The sequence below is a fragment of the Conger conger genome, chromosome 1 (genome assembly GCF_963514075.1).
Source record: "Conger conger chromosome 1, fConCon1.1, whole genome shotgun sequence".
Lineage (NCBI taxonomy): Eukaryota > Metazoa > Chordata > Actinopteri > Anguilliformes > Congridae > Conger > Conger conger.
Window position 1 is genome coordinate 37,782,074 of NC_083760.1, and position 21,470 is coordinate 37,803,543.

A 21,470-nucleotide genomic window follows, 5' to 3' on the forward strand; every position below is an offset into this window, starting at 1 on the left:
ACCACTAGTACGAACAGATAAATTAAATTCCTTTTTTGAGCGCATTATAGTATTTAGAATTTTTTCTTAGGAAGGAACATTTACGAGTGGTCCCGACCTGTCCTCTGAATCATGTAAATGTAAATTCCTTTCATTTTCTATGAAGAGCCTTGCAGTGCAGAACCATCAAACTTAACATTGCAGATCAAATATGAATCAAGATTCAGCATTCTCGCCTCAAATTTTCAGAAACATATTTTAGTGGACGGTCCACCATATTTTTATGTTTTGGCAAAAAAATGATCAGATGCCAACAATGGGAGATGTCCCATATTCTTGTTAATCGCATTGGCCATCTATCTCATGGGACCCACCTATAGTACCATATATACTGTAACAGACACCTTCATTTAGGACAGTTTTTTGAAGTTATAAGTGTTAAATCCAATGTGGCATGGAACTGCAAAATAATAAAAAAGTGAATACAGTTACCTGCAAAAGTATTGAGACAGTGACACATTTTGTGTTGTTTTGACTCTGAACTCACACATTGGATTTCAAATAAAACAATTAACACATTTAAGTGCAAACTTTAAATTTTAAGGGTATTTACTTTCATACCATGATGATTTGGAAAGGAATTACAGCCCTTTTAATACAGTCCAATTACTTTAGCAAAGCAAAAGTAATTGGATATTAAATGAACATAATCTGAAATTCAAATCATCATATTTAGAACTTGGTTGCAAATCCTTTGCATGATGACTCCCTGAAATCTCCAATACAAAGGAATCACCAGATGCTGGGTATCATCCCTGGTGATGCTCTCCCAGGCCTGTAATGCAGCCATGTTCAGTTGCTGTTTCCTTCTGCCCAGTAAAGTTGATTTTAACACACACACAATCATTTGGCTCTGTCTCTGATCGATTTATATAGATTTTTCGAACTTAGATTTCAGTTGCATTTTCACTTGTTTGTTGTCATATTTACAGACAACAGTTCCCCCTGTAAAATAGGGGGACAATGTATTAAAAAGGGCTGTCATTCATGCATGGATCACCTGTTATTGATGTAAATACCTGAAAAGCTAACAGTCCTTTAGTCTCATTTTGTCCTGGAGCAAAGAGCAACAAAACAACATAAACTGTGTCACTGTCTAAATACCTATGCGCTGCACTGTATCTCGACGCAAACAAGCAGGTATGGAGTCTGGCTAAAGTGACCCCTGGAGTCAGAACTTACCTGGGATGTGTTTGGCCCATCCAATGTTGACCACCAGCTCACGGTCAGCCAGGTCACAGAGTGTGGTGAGGGCTTTGATATCGCTGTCAGGGACAGTGGGATCAGGCATGGCATAGATCTTCTCTGGCTCAGCCACAAGCAAGTGGGACACAATCTTGTTATCTGCAAGGCAGCCAAAGGGGACTGTATTTGAACACCAAGGAGAAAACAAAGAGACATAATCAAATCATACAATCGAGGAAAACATTTTCATAAACCATGACATTTTCAATTACATGTTCCCTTAACTTCCCTTAACTATTTCAATAGAGGCTTATTTTATTTCATTTTTTAGTTGGCCAAACTATTTTTGGTGATATATGAAGTTGCATAAAGAACAAAGTCCTGGAGAAAAGGTTGATTTGACAGTGAAATTAAAGAAGAACTGCTGACTTGGCATTGACACCAATAGTGTTACTGTTCAAAAACAAAAAACTGTAATAATGCACACATGATTACTGAATTCTATATGCAGTCACATACATTTCTAGTTCACTTTCCTCATTCAGTACAAAAAACCCACAACTCATCTAATCTCGCAATAAACTAAGAATAAATGGCATTCAAAATAGATTTCTGGATAAAACATCCATGCAGAATATGCTCATTTTTAATATTTCTCCTGGAAAAGAATGCAGATATTAAGGATTTATGCATTTATTTTCTGTTGTTACAATTGTACCACACCTCTGTTACAAATGTATGGCACATACTTTACAATTTAGTTTGTTTGTTTAGCTAAATTGTACACAAACCTTTTGTGATCACCTCAAACATAATGTGACTTATTGCAGGCAAGTGCTTTTAATCACATACCTAGCTTTGAGTAAGAAGTGAAAAATGTTGTGCTGGGTTCGCTCTTAAAATAACTTTCTACTTCATGTGGTAAGTCCTCCCTTTCCCCACACCACTTCTAAGAACAATGGGAATGAATTTACAGGCTTCAGAACTGAGTAGTGAGATAACACATCGTTGATACTCTCTTTGATATAAAACAATAGGGAGAGTACATATCCCTAGTGCAATAAAGAAATTTGTGAGGGAAAAGAATGACGTTGTCATTTTACATCATAAAACGGATAGTTCAGGTCCTGGATGCTGATTGGTAAATACAACTTTCTAGCTAAAATACGCTGGCCCTAAACAGTTATGATGCGACACACCTGTTCACCTCAACTGTGTAGAATATCAGTATCTCTGGTTTTGATCTCTCAGCTTTGATCCCTGACAGTAACCTAGTTCCCATTAAAGGGGCATTTTACTTTGTTAACACTAAGTTCTATACCTTGGTGTGTGGTGTGTGGCAGGATCGTTTTTTGTTCTGTTTTCTGAACGTCTTCTTGTGACGAAACCTAATTCCTAAAACTATTAATTTATGCTCACTTAATGTTGATTCATTGTAAGCCTATCAAAGATGCAATTGCCTATCTTATATTCGTAACCCAGCGGCACATCAGAAGTGCTCCGTTTTGCCACTGCCATACTTTCCTTTAAAACAGCGATATATGAAGGAAATGGAGGGGTTTTAGAAAGTTACATTTGATATTTTCTATGATTTTACAATAGAAGCGTAGCTAGACAGAGATTGTGAATCCTAGTGTTTACCTAAATAGAAGCCAAGCTTCAGTTGTCATTCTGCAAAGTTAGCCTATAAAAAAGTTTCGCAGGACAATCTTCTATACGTATTATATTGATAAATTCGAACATACATTTGCACCATTGAAATAAGTACTAGTATGTTGTTAGCTTTAATTGATCTCTGCATAAGGTGAGTATGATGTAGCTAACATAAACCAATAGCACTAACCCATCCAATGTGCTTTTCAATGGCACTTGGTCAGTCGAATGACAGAAATTAATTTGATTTGATTTGATTATGGTCAGCGGCGTACAGTTGCTATGTAAATGTAAGGCGGAAATTATTAAAATCTGGCATTGTCACTCAGGGTGCTGGTCAGCTTCCTGGCTTCCTCTGGTAATATGTGGCTGTAAAGTAATTTAACCCCAGGAACATACACCATTAACCCCCACCGTCTCCGCACCCATACGGGCAGGAGGCTGTGGGGGAAGACTCAGGCATCTGTTTTCTTGAGAAGCTCTCTTGTCCCAGGGTTTACTCAGGCCTCCAGCCGTAAAACTTGTTACGACAGGTGGCAACATCCTTTACGGCACGGGAAGGTTTCAGAGGGCACGGCCTGTTGGGCCCATTATTCCCTTCGACCCCCCTTTCTTACTCCCTCCCTCTCAGATCTCCCTCTTGCTCAGTCACTAAATGATGTGTACAGCACTGGATGTTTCATGACAAAGTCAGTTTAGATAAAATTCATGTTTGGTATTATTCTGATTGTTTCAGTGCGACTGGTGCAATGGTTTCATTTCTGCAACAGCAAATCCTGTACATCATAACCAACCAGGAACCAGGGAGAAACTGTGTGGAGCTCTGCCCCAGTGAAAGCCATGTGCCTCAACCCCCCTGCGTTTCCTGGGGAGGCGTGGCTCCAAATTCCAGATGGGTGACCCATTTTTAGGGTTAACATCAAAGGCCAGATTTTGGATTTAAGGACAGTAAACTAAGCAATCTGGGATGATGCAATCAGACTCCCGTTGCACACCTTGCACGTCACTTCTACGTACAGGGTGTCCCGTATGTAGCTTTTATTACCAGGTATGACTTTTAAGACTCCGTAATTTGGTTTCCGTTGTAATGCTTTTTTGATTTGGAACTAGTGTGTAATTACGTATGTAACCTGCCTGGTAAAATAAATTGTTAAAACTTGATCTGTGTGGTTTCGCTTACTGACACTCAATGTTATACAGGGAATGCTTGGTTTACCCCCTCGAACTGGTCTAGGGAGGATGAATATTTACGCTTAATGTATCACGGCGTATAGCACCCGTAGACCTATGATTGTAAATCCCTCGCCTCCGCATGGTAGTTCATTCATGTCGATAACAGCCGTAGCTATGTTGGTCTTCGTTGGGTCCCTAGGCTGTAAACAGATGTACCCAAAAGTATATCTCAGTCAAAATTATAAATACGACATCCACCAAATGTGGACATCCATCCATCCATTATCTTAACCCGCAGGGGGGCTGGAGCCTATCCCAGCATACATTGGGCGAAAGGCAGGAATACACCCTGGACAGGTCGCCAGTCCATCGCAGGGCACACACCCCATTCACTCACACACTCATACCTACGAGCAATTTAGACTCTCCAATCAGCCTAACCTGCATGTCTTTGGACTGTGGGAGGAAACCGGAGTACCCGGAGGAAACCCATGCAGACACGGGGAGAACATGCAAACTCTGCACAGAGAGGCCCCGGCCGACGGGGATTCGAACCCAGGACCTCCTTGCTGTGAGGCGGCAGTGCTACCCACTGCACCACCTGTGCCGCCTCAAATGTGGACAACTAATCTAAATTATTATTCAAATGGAGTCAGATAAACGAAGGTGAATATTGGCCCTATTGTGGAGATTCTTGGTCAGCCCGGACCAGTAAAGAGCGGAAGGCAGAGTGGTACTAATGTCTTTGTATCGTGGTTTATTTATTGGCTGATCTAGACTCTCCGCATAGGGGCCACTCATTTTAACCCTATTAATATTCTTTCAGCAACACCAGAAGGACAAGCACGCTGATACCTTCAGCCCTCGCTAAATTCCGTCGTTGGGTTAGTGTGGGGTTAAATTACGCATTGTTATTTGCTATCTAAAATCGAAATGCTCGTAACCGTTAACATGATTGGAGTCAGACATGTCTATTATCAAAATCCATTTATTCACCAATCAGCTGGGACTTTTAAGTTTTAAGGCGGTATGTAATTAGTGTCCTGTGAAAATACTGATGTGGCTCAGTCAGAATTCTGAGAATTGGAACTGGCACCAACTTCCATAAATGACCAGCAAGAGCCATTGTTATGTAACCATTCCAAAACTCCATAAATGTAAACAATGGAATGGAATCTGGCTGTTCTTCAGTGCCATTGGGGTCCTGCTCTTATCATTGATGGAATATTGGTAGAATGAGCATTTAAAAGCCACAAAAACAGTCAGTTTATCACATAAATATTCCACATAAGGACAATTATTGTCCACAACACTAGGGGTGAACCGAGTATTCATTTAATACGTATTATTTTCTGAATATGAATTCTGTACGAGTAATTGGATTAATTATCTGTGATTGGAGAATTGGTCTGCTTTATTTCTTTATTTTTTTACATTGGATGCAGTAGCTGTACATCAGTGATGAATGTGTACCATAAAGTTAATACTGTTTCATGATAGGCCAGTTCCTCTCTGGTTCCTCCCCCTTAGATCAGCCGAAAATACTGCCTGCTGTTATCCGTAGCTATCAATGCAAAAACTGCATTCGCAGGCAACTACATGGTGCATGCTGCTATTATACAGCTTATACAACTTTAAGTATGCAACCAGATGGTGGACGGTAATGTATTTTTTTTTTTACAACCCTCCGTCATCTTGATTTTGGAACCACTGCCACCGTGGGACGTGGGCTTACAATTGCTCTGAGTAGACTGCTCACATTTGCCACCTGGTGGTGGCTGTGCAAAAAAAACAACTTAAGGATTATGGGCAATCTAGCTAAAAAGTACTGCTCAGCCTGTTACCGGGCAAAAAAAGAATAGAAGGCATTAGTTAAATTGCAATAACAATGATTATAGATCAAGAGACGTGACAATTTATATTTTCCCAGCTAAAAAGGAGCAAAGGTTTTTCCCCAAATACAAATTATATATCCAAACCAGAGCTAAGTGTGCCTCTGTATATGGCAAGTCACCTCGATATGCAACATGGCTGCCCCCTATAGTCGGAACCTGGCAAGTTATATTCCCTGGCCGGCGCCATTCTTGCTGCAGAGGCAAAATGCCAACTGAAACATGGAACCACTGTTTTTTTTTTCCACCTCTTCAGTGTGGTGCTCCTTGCTTGTATTTTATTTTTATTTTATCTTTTGAGTTTTATTTTACTGTAAGGGGAATGGTGAAATGTAAAGTATACCTAGGGCTGATGTCATTTTGCTTCAGGGTTAAATGAAATGCTCTGGCCCTAGTGTGCGTGTGACAGCTGGATGGAAGGCAGCTTATAAAGACAGCTGTTAGTAAATTAAAAAGCATTAACTTCCACCTTTATTTATTTATTTATTTAGTATTCCAGTCGCAAGCTGTGGCCGAGGCTGGGGTATAGCGCATCAATCTGGGGCAGACCCTCCACTCTAGGGACGGGAGACCTGTGAATGCTATCTCTCAGTAAATCTTATTTAATGTTTCCCTAATTACAATCAATGCAACCCAATTTCCAATCCTTGTGCCTTTGTTCGTGCAAATAATCAAGCTATGGCTCTGCTTTGTTGTGATATGGTTGTCCTGGTACAGGCAGCCCCTGTGAACAGGCTGCCCATGTGTTCTAGCACTCCATAGTGTGGCAATCATCTCATGATAAAATGTGTGACCTGGTTCATAGACCTTGTTGGGGTTTTACAAAATCGGCCTCAACCCCTGCAGCCAATCTGCAGCCCATGCCCTGGACACATATTGAAAAACGTTGGTACAGGTTGAAGTTTGTGGCATATCTGGGGGAACTGGCATTATTAAAGAAGCCTTGTCATGAGTTACTGTGCCAATGCAGATAGCTGATTGGTAAGTTTTGTTCTCATCTTTTCTACTTTGTAACTCAAGTGATTTCGTTGTTAGTACTTTTTACTTTAATCTGTATGATTAGTATATCATTTAGGATTATATTATATATAAGTATCTTTTGGATCTTTGCCTCATAAATTCTATTCCAGAAACAGCCGAGATAACCATAAGCATGCCATCCTTCACCCACTCTGTTTCATAATTGGTTGGAAAGGTGTCCATCCCTGCGTGCTTATCTTTAAAATAAACTGCTTATGTTATCATACATGACATACATTAAAACATTTACACATTGTATATTTAATATTTTTCTTTGTCATTTATATATAAATAAAAAGATGTGAGGATCATATTCATAAGTATATTTCATATAGATGGAGTAAGATGATGCAAACCAATTACTGTATTAGGGCATAAAAAAGCAACAATAGGGCTTGGCTAAAGAAAAAAAAACCTTTAAATAAGTATAAATATAAACCTGGGACCTACCAGGGATCAACAGGATGAAGCAGAATGTTATTCTTTTCATCACTGCTATGATTTCTTCTCTGTAATTATTATTATTATTATTTTTGCTGCTATCATGCATGAAAGCATATTGTATTCCATGAGAATATGCTGCCATTAAGTAAAAAGGCTTTAGGGACAAATCTGTTAAGCACTGCATTTCCCTGTGTTTGCAGAGCCATCAGACAGCTTGGGAGCCTTGCATTGCGGGTTTGATGTCTTTGCCAGATTGGATTTAATATGGATTAAAATCTCTCTCTCTCTCTCTCTCTCTCTCTCTCTCTCTCTCTCTCTCTCTCTCTCTCTCTCTCTCTCTCTCTCTCTCTCTCTCTCTCTCTCTCTCTCTCTCTCTCTCTCTCTCTCTCTCTCTCTCTCTCTCTCTCTCTCTCTCTCTCTCTCTCTCTCTCTCTAAAAGAGGGGGAGGTGGATGTTCAACTGTGGTCTTATTATGCCTAATGTTAGTGAAATATAATTCAGTTAGAGCTTAATTTAAAGAAAAATCTCATGCAAAAAGAGCTGCTTAGATTTACAGAGGCACAAATATGATTATCCTTTATATTCCGCATTTATTTAAAAGCTGACCCGGTTTCACATCATAATATTGAGAAATATATTCAGGAATACATAAGTGAATTACTCATGCTAGCTTATGCTTTTACTGAATATTGTATATGCTTCATTTTGTGAAGCTTACTTATTGATGATTGTCTTCAGAGTATCTGTCCTGCTCAGAGGTTTTGTGCAAGCTGAGAGAATGGAGTGTTGCTCGGTGTCCAAAGCAGTGTCCAATTGGAGATAATTCCAGCAAGGAAAGCCTGATCATCCTCAAACATGTCTTCTGGTTTGAAAATGGACTTTAATCTGTTCTGCTATGCCTCTAATGGCTAATGAGAAAAGATGACGAAAAGCAAAATGCAAAAGAATTGTGTCTGTCTTCAATCAAAATGTGTCCCAGGATTCAATCATGAATTTATCCTGAGCAACTGACAATTAAATGCCGATTATTTTTTCCCTTCACGAACACAGTTTGGTGAATGAATTTTAATAAGAAACAAAAATAAGATTTAATAATTGAAATTAAAAAAAAAAAAATATATATATATATATTTTCCCAGTAATTAAAAAAACAAAATCATAATGCTGGTTGCTGAATTTCACAAAATGTGTTTGTGAAGGATAAAAAAGCACTCACTTTAAAAGGCCTTAATGACAGCACGGTGTCATTATCTATTATATCATTGAATTTGAGGATTCACAGCCAGTGACAGCATGACAGATAGGATGTGTTCTTACATGGCTTTTTTGGTGGTAGGGCCAGCTGCGGGTTCAAATATGGGCTGTTCTCCGCATCTATCCGGCGCTTGTACTTCTGTCTGCCTCCACGCACTCTGTCAAGCCGCACACCTGTTCAAAAAAATAAAAAAGGAGGGGTCAGACTTCAGTAAGATACATTCCAACACAGCGGTAACACCTTTTTGGTGTCTTATGGGGATATATTCTGTCAGAGAGCCTGAATAACTGAATGGGACATTTTTTAGGGACACAGATGGCAAAGGCATGAGGCAGGGTGTGTGATGGAGAGCGGAAATCACTGCATCATCTTAGAGCTGTCAGGAGACATGACAAACATAGAGGGGGCAGGAACAAAACCGTTGATGGTGGCTCAGTTCATGGGCCCCAGTTTGCATCTGTAGCCATGCAGTTATCCCAGCAGGAAGACAGGAGAGCAAAATATATGGTGTTTTTCTATGACAGTAAAAACACATCCAATTGTGTTCACCTTTCCTTGACACTGATGCTTTAAGACCTATCTCTTCTTTTAATGAATTGACATACAAAGGAGCCATAATTTAATTATGCAAACCTCTCCTGGGACAGGTGGTTTTATTGGAGGTTGTATTAGACACATTTTATATTGCAGGGAGCAACAGAAGCACAAGATAAACATTGTCACATACAATCCATTGGGAAGGAGTGCATCCAATCACAGTTACAAATGAAGAGCTCCAAGTCTTTCCAAGACTCCCTACATACCATTTTGTGGATCAGCACATTTGGCCTGCATGTTTTCAGTCCCTGGAATTGAATACACTTAAATGATCTCTGTGATCAAATTCACAGCTGGGTTCTGTACCAATTAATAAAGGTTCTTAAACTGTATTTTTGTGAGATTTTAGCCATAAATTAGACTTGACAATGATGTTTTATTGTTCGAATTTTGTAATCGAATAGGCAGGAAAACAGCATTTAAAAAAAAAGAATTTTTAAAAGCTCTGTTGGTGTCCGGGAGTAACTGCATTGGTATATTAGCAAAGCAAGGCTGCTGTTGAATTCTTCAAGTGTAAATTGTCGCTGCATTGATTACCAAAAAAGAAAAGTACCATAGAGGTCCATTATATCACGGTCTAAAAATTAATATCTTGAAATCTCAGCATCTCAGCAAAAAATCTGGATGATTGATAGTACTCTGGGTAAGTGAAAACATTTCTTTTTTGGTGAACTGCCCCTTTAAGTCAATTTCTACAATGATTTTAATCCCTTAAGTATTGCCAATTAAATACCCAAAATAAAATTGCCAAAAAATAGCATTCTGCATTGTTTTTTTTAAGCCATATCGGCAGTTTTCAAAAAATAACATTTATGGACTCAAAAGGCACATATGGAAACCAAATTTTATTGTGGGTCTTGAGGTGTAAAATACTGTATTTTGCTGACGAAAGTATACAACAGTTTTCCCCCCACGTCATCCTCCCCCAACCTCTTGTTCTCTCCTCAGACAGATTATTGTAAAAAATAAGTGCAATAATCACAATAATAACTTCTTGCATACTAATTAATTAATTGAGGTCCATTTACTGAAGTTTTTGTCAAATAACCAACCCCCATCAAGAACTCAAACACATTCCACAATTTGATATGCTACTTCCGGGGCGCGGTGCAACCGCTGACCCAGTGCTTCATGTTGGTGGTATGTTTGTATATTTTTCATCTTGCCTTGTGTTGATGGGCCTAACCTTTTGAGATGAATGGAACAATCAGTTTCAGAATATGGGGACTTTGTTTGGATTGAAATTTACATTGCACTGCTACTGTTTTCGGCGGGTGGTCTCCAGTAGACATGAAATCACACTTATACAAGAGATGAAAGGTTGACACTTCAAGCTCAAGCCGTCTCAAACACCACATTCCCATGAACTGTACAGAGATCTTGAGCCACCACCACAAAAATAAAGAAAGGAGGTATGCGCCGGAGAATGAGAACACACGGCTCCAGATTTACTCTTCCCTACCTTCACAGTGTCAAATGTGCGATCTCTCAACATGAATACAGGAGCACCCTGAATACAGGAGCACCTCAAGGCTGTGTGCTCTCACCTGTTTCATTTTCCCTTTCACAAATTAAATGCAAATAGGAATTCAACCTGCCAATTGTATAAATATTCTGATGACACGGTGTTAGTCAGTCTTATGCAGACAGGGGACACAGTTAATCAGTTTACATATTTCCACCATATTGGTGATCTTACTAAGTGGTGTGAAGACAGTGCCCTTTTTATTAACGAAAGTAAGACTAAAGAGCTGGTTATTGTGAGTCACCACAATGCCTGTCATTATTTTCCACCCATTTTGATTAATGATCAGCCTGTTGAAGCAGTACAGGAGTTTAAATATTTAGGAACCTTTTTTGAATGTACAACACAGAATACATTTTTTTTTAAAGTAATGCAGCACATGTATCTATTCAGGAAATTGGATTCATAAGATATAAGCAAGAAGACTTGTTGAAAGTGTTTTAACTTTATCTGTACATGGTATGGGTACCTGGGGGATAAGAACAAAAATAGATTGTCTAGAATTACAAACATGGCCAGTAAAATTATTGGGAAAGAGCAGAAACAACTGGGATGAAAAGCAGGTGAAAAAAAGACAAATTGTGTCTGATCGTGTTCATCCCCTTTTTAACAAATTCATAAAACTGCCCTCGGGAAGACGCTATAGAGCCGCAACAGCAACCAATAAACATTGACAAAAAGTATTTCATACCAAATGCAATAACATTGTGAAATGCGTAAACACCATTCACACTAGAACCATGTCTGTTATTGTTGTCTGTACAGTACATGTTGTGTTATTTATTATTGTATTTACTGTGATTTACTGTGATGTGTTTTAACCAACCTGTGAAACCGAAGGCAAATTTCCACATTTATGTGGACAATAATATTAATAATTATTATTCAAAAGCAGGCTTTCTACTTATTTATAAGCATGGTGAATAATAATTAAATATTTTGAGAATGTACTTAGATGCTCACCAATATAAAATGGGGTCACGCACTGAAAATTCCCTCTATTGTGGAGTCCTTGGAAGTCCTCCAAAGAAAGTGGTTGAGATTTCATGCCTTTTTTGGCATGAAATCTCAACAACAGTTTTCTTACCAAGGCGCAACAGTCTTAGGGTGCAAATTGAAAATGCTACGGTTTCATTACGCAGGTGGAAAAATGCTTTGTTGTTTAACGCAAACCTAACAAGCTATACACCGTCGGAAACGCAAAGTCATTTGCTAAAATTGACCTTGATGCAGGAGTTTTGTCGGCTAACGTCGGAGCGGCATAATTGGCCCGCCGCTCCGAGCGGGGAGGGACTTGGCAGGGTTATATATATGGATATATATATATATATATATATATATATGGATATATATATATATATATATATATATATATATATATATATATATAAAATGCTTTTCAGTCGTACCATACAGCATAAGTTATACTGTATTCATTTGCTCCCAGATCGGAGTCACACATATCTGTGTTATCAATACTGGTCAGAGAAGCTTGTAACTGGGCTCATCATGTTCCAGAGAGCCAATACAAAACATACATAATATGTACTATGTACAATTACTTTTGTAGAAGTATTCAATGGTGAAACAGACAACAATGATAATTCCTCCAGAGAAATTCTAAGTAAACATTGAATTGACATTTCTCCAAGTTATAATTGCATTATTATGCATTCAGTTCACGAGACCCTCGCCATAAAATGGACACTGATATTACCTTATTTTGTGGGGTACATGGATTAATATATATGGATGGAAAATTCAGAGAGGGCAAGGTTCCCCATGCTTGTTTTTCCACCCACATGTTACAAAATAAGAAACTGTCGCTAAAGCAATGGCATCTTAAAATTGTGAGTTTTAGCGCTTGCAAACTGTATATCCAGTAAAAATATCCGTCATCTGAGTTTGCAAAGCCACAAATGTTGCCTTCGATATTTCATTAGCCAGTTTACATAAACTGTGAACATACAGTCAAGCAGCTCGTCTTGTCTCTGATGTCTACCATAGTGACCATGTGTTAGACAAGTGATCGGCTAACTGGCTATCTAAAAAAGAGAACCGATCAACCAAGTCTAGAACCATACCCCTGGTGTAACAATGGGACCCGACCCATTGTTAAGTTGTGTCCCAGTGAGTGGGTTTTTCTTTACAAGTTCATTATGTCTCTATACGGAATTACAATTAGCTGCCTTCATCAAGCTGACAGACTAGTATGTTATCTGTCAATGCTGGGTAAAGCTGTTTCCTATATGATTGTTCCAAATTGTGCTTCCATTCTATCTCTACTCCAAAAACCAAACATGGGAAGCAGAAAAGCCAATTCTTTGCTATGCTCACTGTTAGCTAGCCAGTCCTTTCATTCAAACCAAGAAACACAAAACTTACGATTTTTTAGTTTGTCCTGTTGCCTAAGCTGTACATTGTTTGGTCCTTTTCCTCCAAAGACATTGTAGAAAACAGATGATTAGTGAAGTGCATAGTCCACCTTGTTCATATTTGTGCCTGCCATTTCATTTATTTTCCATTACTCACACACCTTCACTGGATATCAAATTGAAGGGGCATGTCACACACAGACCTTCAGACCTATAGTCAGTGCTTAAGAATGTAACAGGCTGAATAAATTTAGCCAAAATGCATGACAGTTCGAGGGAGGTGTGTCACTATATGTAAAGCACACACTTGACACTATAATATGCTGACCGGGGGCTCAGAAAATGTAGCCCTGTAGCTAAAATATTGGTCATATCCTCTTTCTTATTACCATTAGATGGAGCTGTTGTTCTTGGTTTCACCATAATTCAAACTGTTCATTTATTGACATGAATTAAGACAAGAAACGAGACCACACAAGGGTAATTTTTTAAAACGTATTTTCCCTATTTTTTCTTTAAAAGATAGGGAGGGCTTAGCCCTGTTAGCCCATGTATACCAACTGCCACTGCTGTTGTGATAGTGATTGAAAATTGCTCCAGGAAAAAAAGAATGAATGCAAAAAAACCCACAGTGGCCCAGCCCTGGTAAGACTTAAGAGGTTAAATAAACAATCACAAATCCTGATACGTTCACACACACCAAGGCCTGTGTTCACAACTGGATATAGATTGACATAAACTAAATTAAGTAAAATATGTATTGCCAATTTCATTTTTGATTGTATTTACATTTAATTGTTAGGGGTACTTTTGGGAGAAAACTTTAATGTAGCTGCCCAAATTGCACTCCAGACAAGCCATCACTGAAACTCTGTATACTATTGCTTATTATCCAAGCGAAGACTACATATCTAGTTATAAAACAAAACCAGTTTGTTATTGGTAGCAACAAGCAAATTAGCTAAAGTTAGCTTGACGAATTTACAAATATTCACCTACGATAAAATATAGGCAATACGAACATAGTAGCAATTGCACAAGCGTTGTGCTTCAGGTGGATATTTGTAAATTCAGGACGCTGACTAGTAATAATAATTTTCTTGTTGTTACTGATAGCAAACTGGTATTGTTTTCTAACTAGATAATAGTATACAGAGTTTCAGAGATCGCTTGTCCGGAGTGCAATTTGGGCAGCTACATGTAAGGATGATTAAACACGTAAACAATTACGTGTTTAATCATCCGTGTTTTGCTAAATCTTCTCAAACTGTAAGCTACAGTTGCATCGTTTGTGGTAGACTATCATATCTTAGTTATATAGCCAGCTAGTTACGTAGACAAATAACAATATAGTTGGTTAAAGTGAAAAAAATTTAAATATTGTAGTGTAGCACACCAGAGTCAAGATTTATTAAAGTCACCTGTTCAGCAAACATTTTCTTACTAGAATACTACGAAAAGACGGCAGGCTCTGTTGCGTTTGTCACTATCAGCGTTCCAAAACAGTGCAAGAGAACACTGAACTGAGCTTTATATTACGTGTTATGTCCATAGACTGTGGGAAGCATAAGCAGTGTTGTGGTTTGAGGTTGTTTATTGTTTCAATAACTCTCATGACCGTTAGAGTCCAAAATGACCTATTGTACCTTTAAGGCCAGAGCCAATGCCATGACAGGACTTTTGAACGCAAATTAGTGAAACACTGTCAAGGTCCTCCTTTCAGGACTTAAAAAAAAATAGTAGGGCTTAAAAGAACTGCATTTTTGAAAATGCAATAAAATCTACGCAGTAAAGAAACACAGTCTGTGCCATTTTCTTCATGGAAATCCAACGCGAGCCAGTTGTGAAACAGGTACTGGTACCCAGGTGTGAATCGAATGACACTTTGATGCAAACTGCTCAATCGAGACCTATCAGAAGAATCTTGCACATGTAATCAATCCATAGGCTCCTAAATGATTGCAGTAATTTTATGAGGTTGATAAAGACTGTAGGTGGGGAAAGTAATTGTAAAATGGTAAATGATATATGGAATTTATATAGTGCTTTTATCCAAAACGCAGCACAATTCATGCTTCTCATTTACCTATTCATACACACACCAACAGTGATTAGCTGCCATGCAAAACCAGCTCATTGGGAGCATTTGGGGGTAAGGTGTCTTGTTCGGGATACTTTGACACACCCATGGTGGGATTGAGCCTGTTTTTTTCTGTGAAATTGAGGAGAGAGACAGTGCATATAGCGAGAGCACATGGCTACTTTTCAGTGAAATCAAATTTGATTTCTGAAGCACAATATAAATAGAGTGTTATAATTTATTGGAATGAAAAAAAATATATATACCAATTAATCCACTGAATAAAAAAAACCCTCCTTTAACACTGTGGTCCTCTCAGCTTGATTTAGCGGGGCCATTGATTAAAGTAGTTAACTTTAATTCTGCAGATTTCGTCTGGGCTTAGTTATAAGCAATGAGTAATTCCGTTGTTTGTAGCCTGCTATGTTGCTGTTGTCTTGATCACATTTTCGGTGCTGGCATTGCACTGAAAGAAAGGGCATGCAGTAGGCTATTGCTGAAATCAGACTGACTTATGGCTTCTAAAGGAATGTTCTTCAAAGGATGTTGGCTAAATAATGGGCACATTTAATAATAATAATAATCATCATAATGTAAGAATGCCAAAACAATGGGAAATGACAAGCCTATTGAACAAACAGCAGCATAAACCCTGAACATGCTGCATCAGTAGTTATATTAGACTGGTATGAGGCTGCTCTGGTTTGCTTAGAAGTCAAATTTAAGCTTGATTGACATACACTCAATGAGCACTTTATTCGGTACTTATTTTTTAGACTTCTACTGCTGTAGCCTATGTACTTAGAGTTATGATGTGTTAGATGCTCTTCTGCATACCACTGTTGTAATGTGTGTTTATTCGCATTACTGTCACCTTCCTGTTAGCTTTGACTAGTCTGGCCATTCTCCTCTGATGTGACCCATTAACAAGGTGTTTCTGTCTGCAGAACTGCTGCTCACTGTTTTTTTTTTTTTTTTGCACCACTCAAACTCTAGAGACTAGTGTGCATGAAAATTCCAGGAGATCAGCAGTTTCTGAGATACTCAAACCACCCTGTCTGCCACCAACAATCATTCCACAGTCAAAGTCACTTCGATCACATTTCTTCCCCCGATTCTGATGGTTGATATGAACATTAACTGAAGCTCCTGTCCCGTATCTACATGATTGTATGCATTGCACTGCTGCTACACAATTGGCTGATTAAATAATTGCATGAGTAAATAGGGGTAATAAAGTAGAAATGTTCTTAATGAAGTGCTCGGTGAGTGTATATATACAGTGGTGTGAAAAAGTGTTTCCCCCCTTCCTGATTTCTTATTTTTTTGCATGTTTGTCACACTTAAATGTTTCAGATCATCAAACAAATTCAAATATTATTCAAAGACAACACAAGTAAACACAAAATGCAGTTTTTAAATGAAGGTTTTTATTATTAAGGGAGGAAAAAAATCCAAACCTACATGGCCCTGTGTGAAAAAGTGATTGCCCCCCCGTTAAAACATAACTTAACTGTGGTTTATCAAACCTGAGTTCAATTTCTCTAGCCACACCCAGGCCTGATTACTGCCACACCTGTTCTCAATCAAGAAATCACTTAAATAGGACCTGCCTGACAAAGTGAAGTCGACCAAATGATCCTCAAAAGCTAGACATCATGCCGAGATCTAAAGAAATTCAGGAACAAATGAGAAAGAAAGTAGAGAGCTATCAGTCTGGAAAAGGTTATAAAGCCATTTCTAAAGCTTTGGGACTCCAGCCAACCACAGTGAGAGCCATTATCCACAAATGGCGAAAACATGGAACAGTGGTGAACCTTCCCAGGAGTGGCCGGCTGACCAAAATCACCCCAAGAGCGCAGCGACGACTCATCCAAGAGGTCACAAAAGACCCCACAACAACATCCAAAGAACTGCAGGGCTCACTGGTCTCAGTTAAGGTCAGTGTTCATGACTCCACCATAAGAAAGAGACTGGGCAAAAATGGCCTGCATGGCAGAGTTCCAAGACGAAAACCACAGCTGAGCAAAAAGAACATTAAGGCTTGTCTCAATTTTGCCAGAAAACATCTTGATGATCCCCAAGACTTTTGGGAAAATACTCACTGGTCTGACGAGACAAAAGTAGAACTTTTTGGAAGGTGTGTGTCCCATTACATCTGGCGTAAAAGTAACACCGCATTTCAGAAAAAGAACATCATACCAACAGTAAAATATGGTGGTGGTAGTGTGATGGTCTGGGGCTGTTTTGCTGCTTCAGGACCTGGAAGACTTGCTGTGATAAATGGAACCATGAATTCTGCTGTCTACCAAAAAATCCTGAAGGAGAATGTCCGGCCATCTGTTCGTGACCTCAAGCTGAAACGAACTTGGGTTCTGCAGCAGGACAATGATCCAAAACACACCAGCAAGTCCACCTCTGAATGGCTGAAGAAAAACAAAATGAAGACTTTGGAGTGGCCTAGTCAAAGTCCTGACCTGAATCCTATTGAGACGCTGTGTCATGACCTTAAAAAGGCGGTTCATGCTCAAACCCTCCAATGTGGCTGAATTACAACAATTCTGCAAAGATGAGTGGGCCAAAATTCCTCCACGGCGCTGTAAGAGACTCATTGCAAGTTATCGCAAAAGCTTGATTGCAGTTTGGCCCAACCAGTTATTAGGTTTAGGGGGCAATCACTTTTTTTCTCCCTTAATAATAAAAACCTTCATTTAAAAACTGCATTTTGTGTTTACTTGTGTTGCCTTTGAATAATATTGAAATTTGTTTGATCTGAAACATTTAAGTGTGACAAACATGCAAAAAAATAAGAAATCAGGAAGGGGGCAAACACTTTTTCACACCACTGTAGTTTACAATGCAAACCATAGACAATGTGTCAACATTCATTCAGCAATGTGTTTCAGGAATTGTGTCTATGTTCGGGTCCTCGGGGGGCCCCGATGGCTGCTCATCCATGGCACCTGCCACCCCCGCTAATTACACCTCTGATATAGCCCACCATCATTTCCCAATCTCATAGCTCATGGTAGCCAAAGGTAAGGCTATCTTTGCAGGACTGCTTAGGTGCTTGCCCCATGTTTCTTAAGTCCCTTAGCAGGAAAATCTTTGTTCTTAAGGGACAAAGCACCTTAACTCATTGAATGGGGAGCTTTTATTGACAATTTGCTTTTAGAAAAAGGTGCACTCAGCCTAGGGCTGCCACCTCAGTCCTGTAAAAATCCTGGACACATACGAAGCTGGCAAACTGAGTAAGCCGGACTGTCAATCGCTCTCGAGGGTGCGTGAGCCTGAAGGAATGTGGTGCGCAACTACCTTTCCTGACAATTCCTCTTTCATTACAAAAATTAAGAGTGTAATTCGTGAAGGTTAATAAAGTCTCTGCACCATTTGTTCCATTACTTTTAGGAACAAACACAGGATACGCTGTCTACATTTCATTAAGCAATACTAATGTATGCAACACTCGAAAATACTTAGATTCCGGGATATTTCATTTCATTTCCAGGACAGACAACAAAAATTTGGGACAGTCCCGAAGAATCCTGGACGGGTGGCGACCCTAACTCAGCCTTGCCTGCTGCAACCACAAAAATGAAGAAATAAACAGATTGTTGTGGTTTGTCAGCAATGTTTGGGAAAATGCACAGTAATCAAACAGTTGCATTGCTCAGCTTCAAATCATCCTCCCAACATAGCTCTGTCACATTGTAGATTATGGTTTGAAAGCTACAGAAGAAGGGAACTACAGACTGACACCTGGTTCATGTGGAAAAGAGAAGCCCTCAGCTTCTTGGGAGAGGAGATAGCTTTCCCTTAAGATAAAAAATAACGGAGCGGTTATTGCCTGAAATTTATCTTTTGATTACTTTCATGTGTGTAACATGGCCATTGCAAGCTTTTATGGATGTCCTCTGTCCACCAGGACAAACGCCTCAGGTACAGTGGCTCTGTTACTCGGGCGAACAAGAGCAGGAAAAGAAAAAGGGTTGGGAGAAAAAAAAAAAAATTGAAGAAATTCATTTCATCCTGTTAAATCCCTGGCAGATTACAAGACACTTTACTGTTTTAATTAAACCAGCAGATAGGCCCATTGTTTGGCAGTGTTAATGCAGGTTCTTTCCCTCCTCCATTTTAAATTATCTTCTTTTTTTACTAGAACCTCACAGATGACCATAAAAACCTTACAAGACTTGTTTAGAATTTCATAGGTGCCGTGGAATCCTGCACACTGTCTACTGGAACTTGCAAGGAGTAGGGGGGTGCATCAGTTCTGGGACACTCTCCCACGTAAAGGTAGCTAATTAATCAGACATGGCCATGGCCATACACAACACAAAGGAGGAGCACCAGCTTCCATTGCTGCAGCTGTTTAAAATCTATTGCGCATGCAATTAATATGCTCAAAATAAAAAAACTGCTGGAATGTTTATCTCTAATTATTATCTGCATACAGTGGGGTGCAAAAGTTTGGGCACCACTGGTTAAATGTCTGTTACAATGAATCTGTACAAACTTGAACTCTAAATGGTACATGAGTTACAGGTTTTTTATTTTCATTTTTTACTGTTTCTAAAAGATATTAAAAAAATATATAGAGGGCCCTGTGCAAAGGTTTGGGAACCATTTTGGATTATTCTTTGTTACTGCCAGGAAGAATGGGGGAAAGAAAATGCAAAAGCGAGAATTGAAAGGCTACAGGAAGTGTTTACAAGCTGTTATATTTGTAGTACTAACTGACAGGGCTCCAAAACTTTTACATTGGGCCTTTTTCCTTTTTTCATTATTTTGAAACTGTAAAAAATACAAATAAAAAGTAATCTTGCTTTAAAATGTGAAGAAATGCGTCATGTTTAACTTTGTACCATTTAGAAGTCAGGTTTGCTTCTGTTCACTTAGATATTAATTGTAAAAGGCTTTTTGACCAGGGGCGCTCACATTTTTGCACACCACTGTATCCACAGCAATCTGATAAATGTAAATAAAAGAGGTGAAAATAATCATATCAGTATCAGAAGTGGGCTTCTACAAATGCAAATTTGCAACATACATTTTCTTATTGTCAGTTCTGATACAGATAAAAGTCTGAGAAATCCAAGGGGTGAGCAAGGCAGAAATGCACCTCATGACTAGTGCAGTGCATTTGTCCTTTTTCTGCAGTTGCTCAAGTGGTTGCACATGGTTGCACAGTAAGTACATGCAGCCACACAGCTCCTGAGGCAAGTACACTGACAGTTCTAGAGAGGGTATTGTTTGTTTTGTTTATTAGTTATTGATACATGGATGCTGCTTTAATAGCTGTTAATAGCTGGTATCTGTCCATTCAGCTCAATTTATTTTCCGCTGAAACATGACTTTTACTGTTCACACGATTTAGGTGAATCAAAGGATTTACCTTTACATTTTTGAGTTGAAATGCCCCTCTCTCTCAACAAACACATTCTCGGGATTTAATTGTTACCGCTTTACAGGTGTAAGACAGTGGTACCAGAGAAATTCCCCTCGTAAATGAAAAAGATTGGAAAATTCTTGCTAAGCAGCTGTTTGGCCTCACTGACATAAAGCATGTTTACTGGTCTAGTTTACCTTGAATACCAGGGGAATTCTGTCACGTTGCTCTTGTATGCACATGTTCCATTACTGCCTGGGCTAATAAAGACTTCTGTCACTGCTTCAGCTTTTCATCTTACCTCCATCTCTTTGCTGCTTCTCTCACTCCTTCCTCATAAGGCGCTTTTGGACACATATGCTGTAAATGCGCTCAAGCTCTGTGTGGCGAAAAACAGTGGGTCTCTGCTGTGAGCCAGCAAGGCTGACACGCCTCTCCACCACCTTCAAAGCCAAACCAGGCCGTTCAGAAGGGATTTTAATCAAGCCGGGAGCTAAGCCCCGAGATTATGGGCTAGGTGTAAAAGGAAATGCATGCGGCAGAGCCTTCCAAAGACACTAAGTGCTGTGGATAGGTCACTGAGAGCGAACGAGAACAAGAAAGATGCTATATCTCCAGGGCTATGTATTTTTTCTCATTGTTCTTCCTTCAGTGGCCAAAATGTCACTATCATATTCAGCTGCATATTAAAGGTGCTGCTGTACTGACATTCATATTAGCCTATAAAGATATGTTTTTCAACCGCATATTTTTACCCCATCTTAAGGGAATATTCAGATACAGCATAGGGTCTGTCTCTCAAAACCCCTGCAGCCCTTTCCAGGACAAATGCTAATGTGCGAT

General features: G+C 39.1%; 1 protein-coding gene across 3 annotated transcripts in view; it reads right to left on the reverse strand.

The window, feature by feature from the left end:
• esrrga (estrogen-related receptor gamma a) overlaps positions 1-21,470 on the reverse strand; it is a 194,216-nt gene that overhangs the window by 42,175 nt on the left and 130,571 nt on the right. For all 3 annotated transcript variants that reach the window (XM_061237495.1, XM_061237487.1, XM_061237504.1), the window contains 2 exons: positions 8,724-8,834; positions 1,222-1,404 (listed from right to left, as the gene is read on the reverse strand). In XM_061237495.1, the coding sequence (XP_061093479.1) occupies positions 1,222-1,404; positions 8,724-8,834 (294 nt within the window). The remainder of the gene's footprint in view (positions 1-1,221; positions 1,405-8,723; positions 8,835-21,470) is intronic.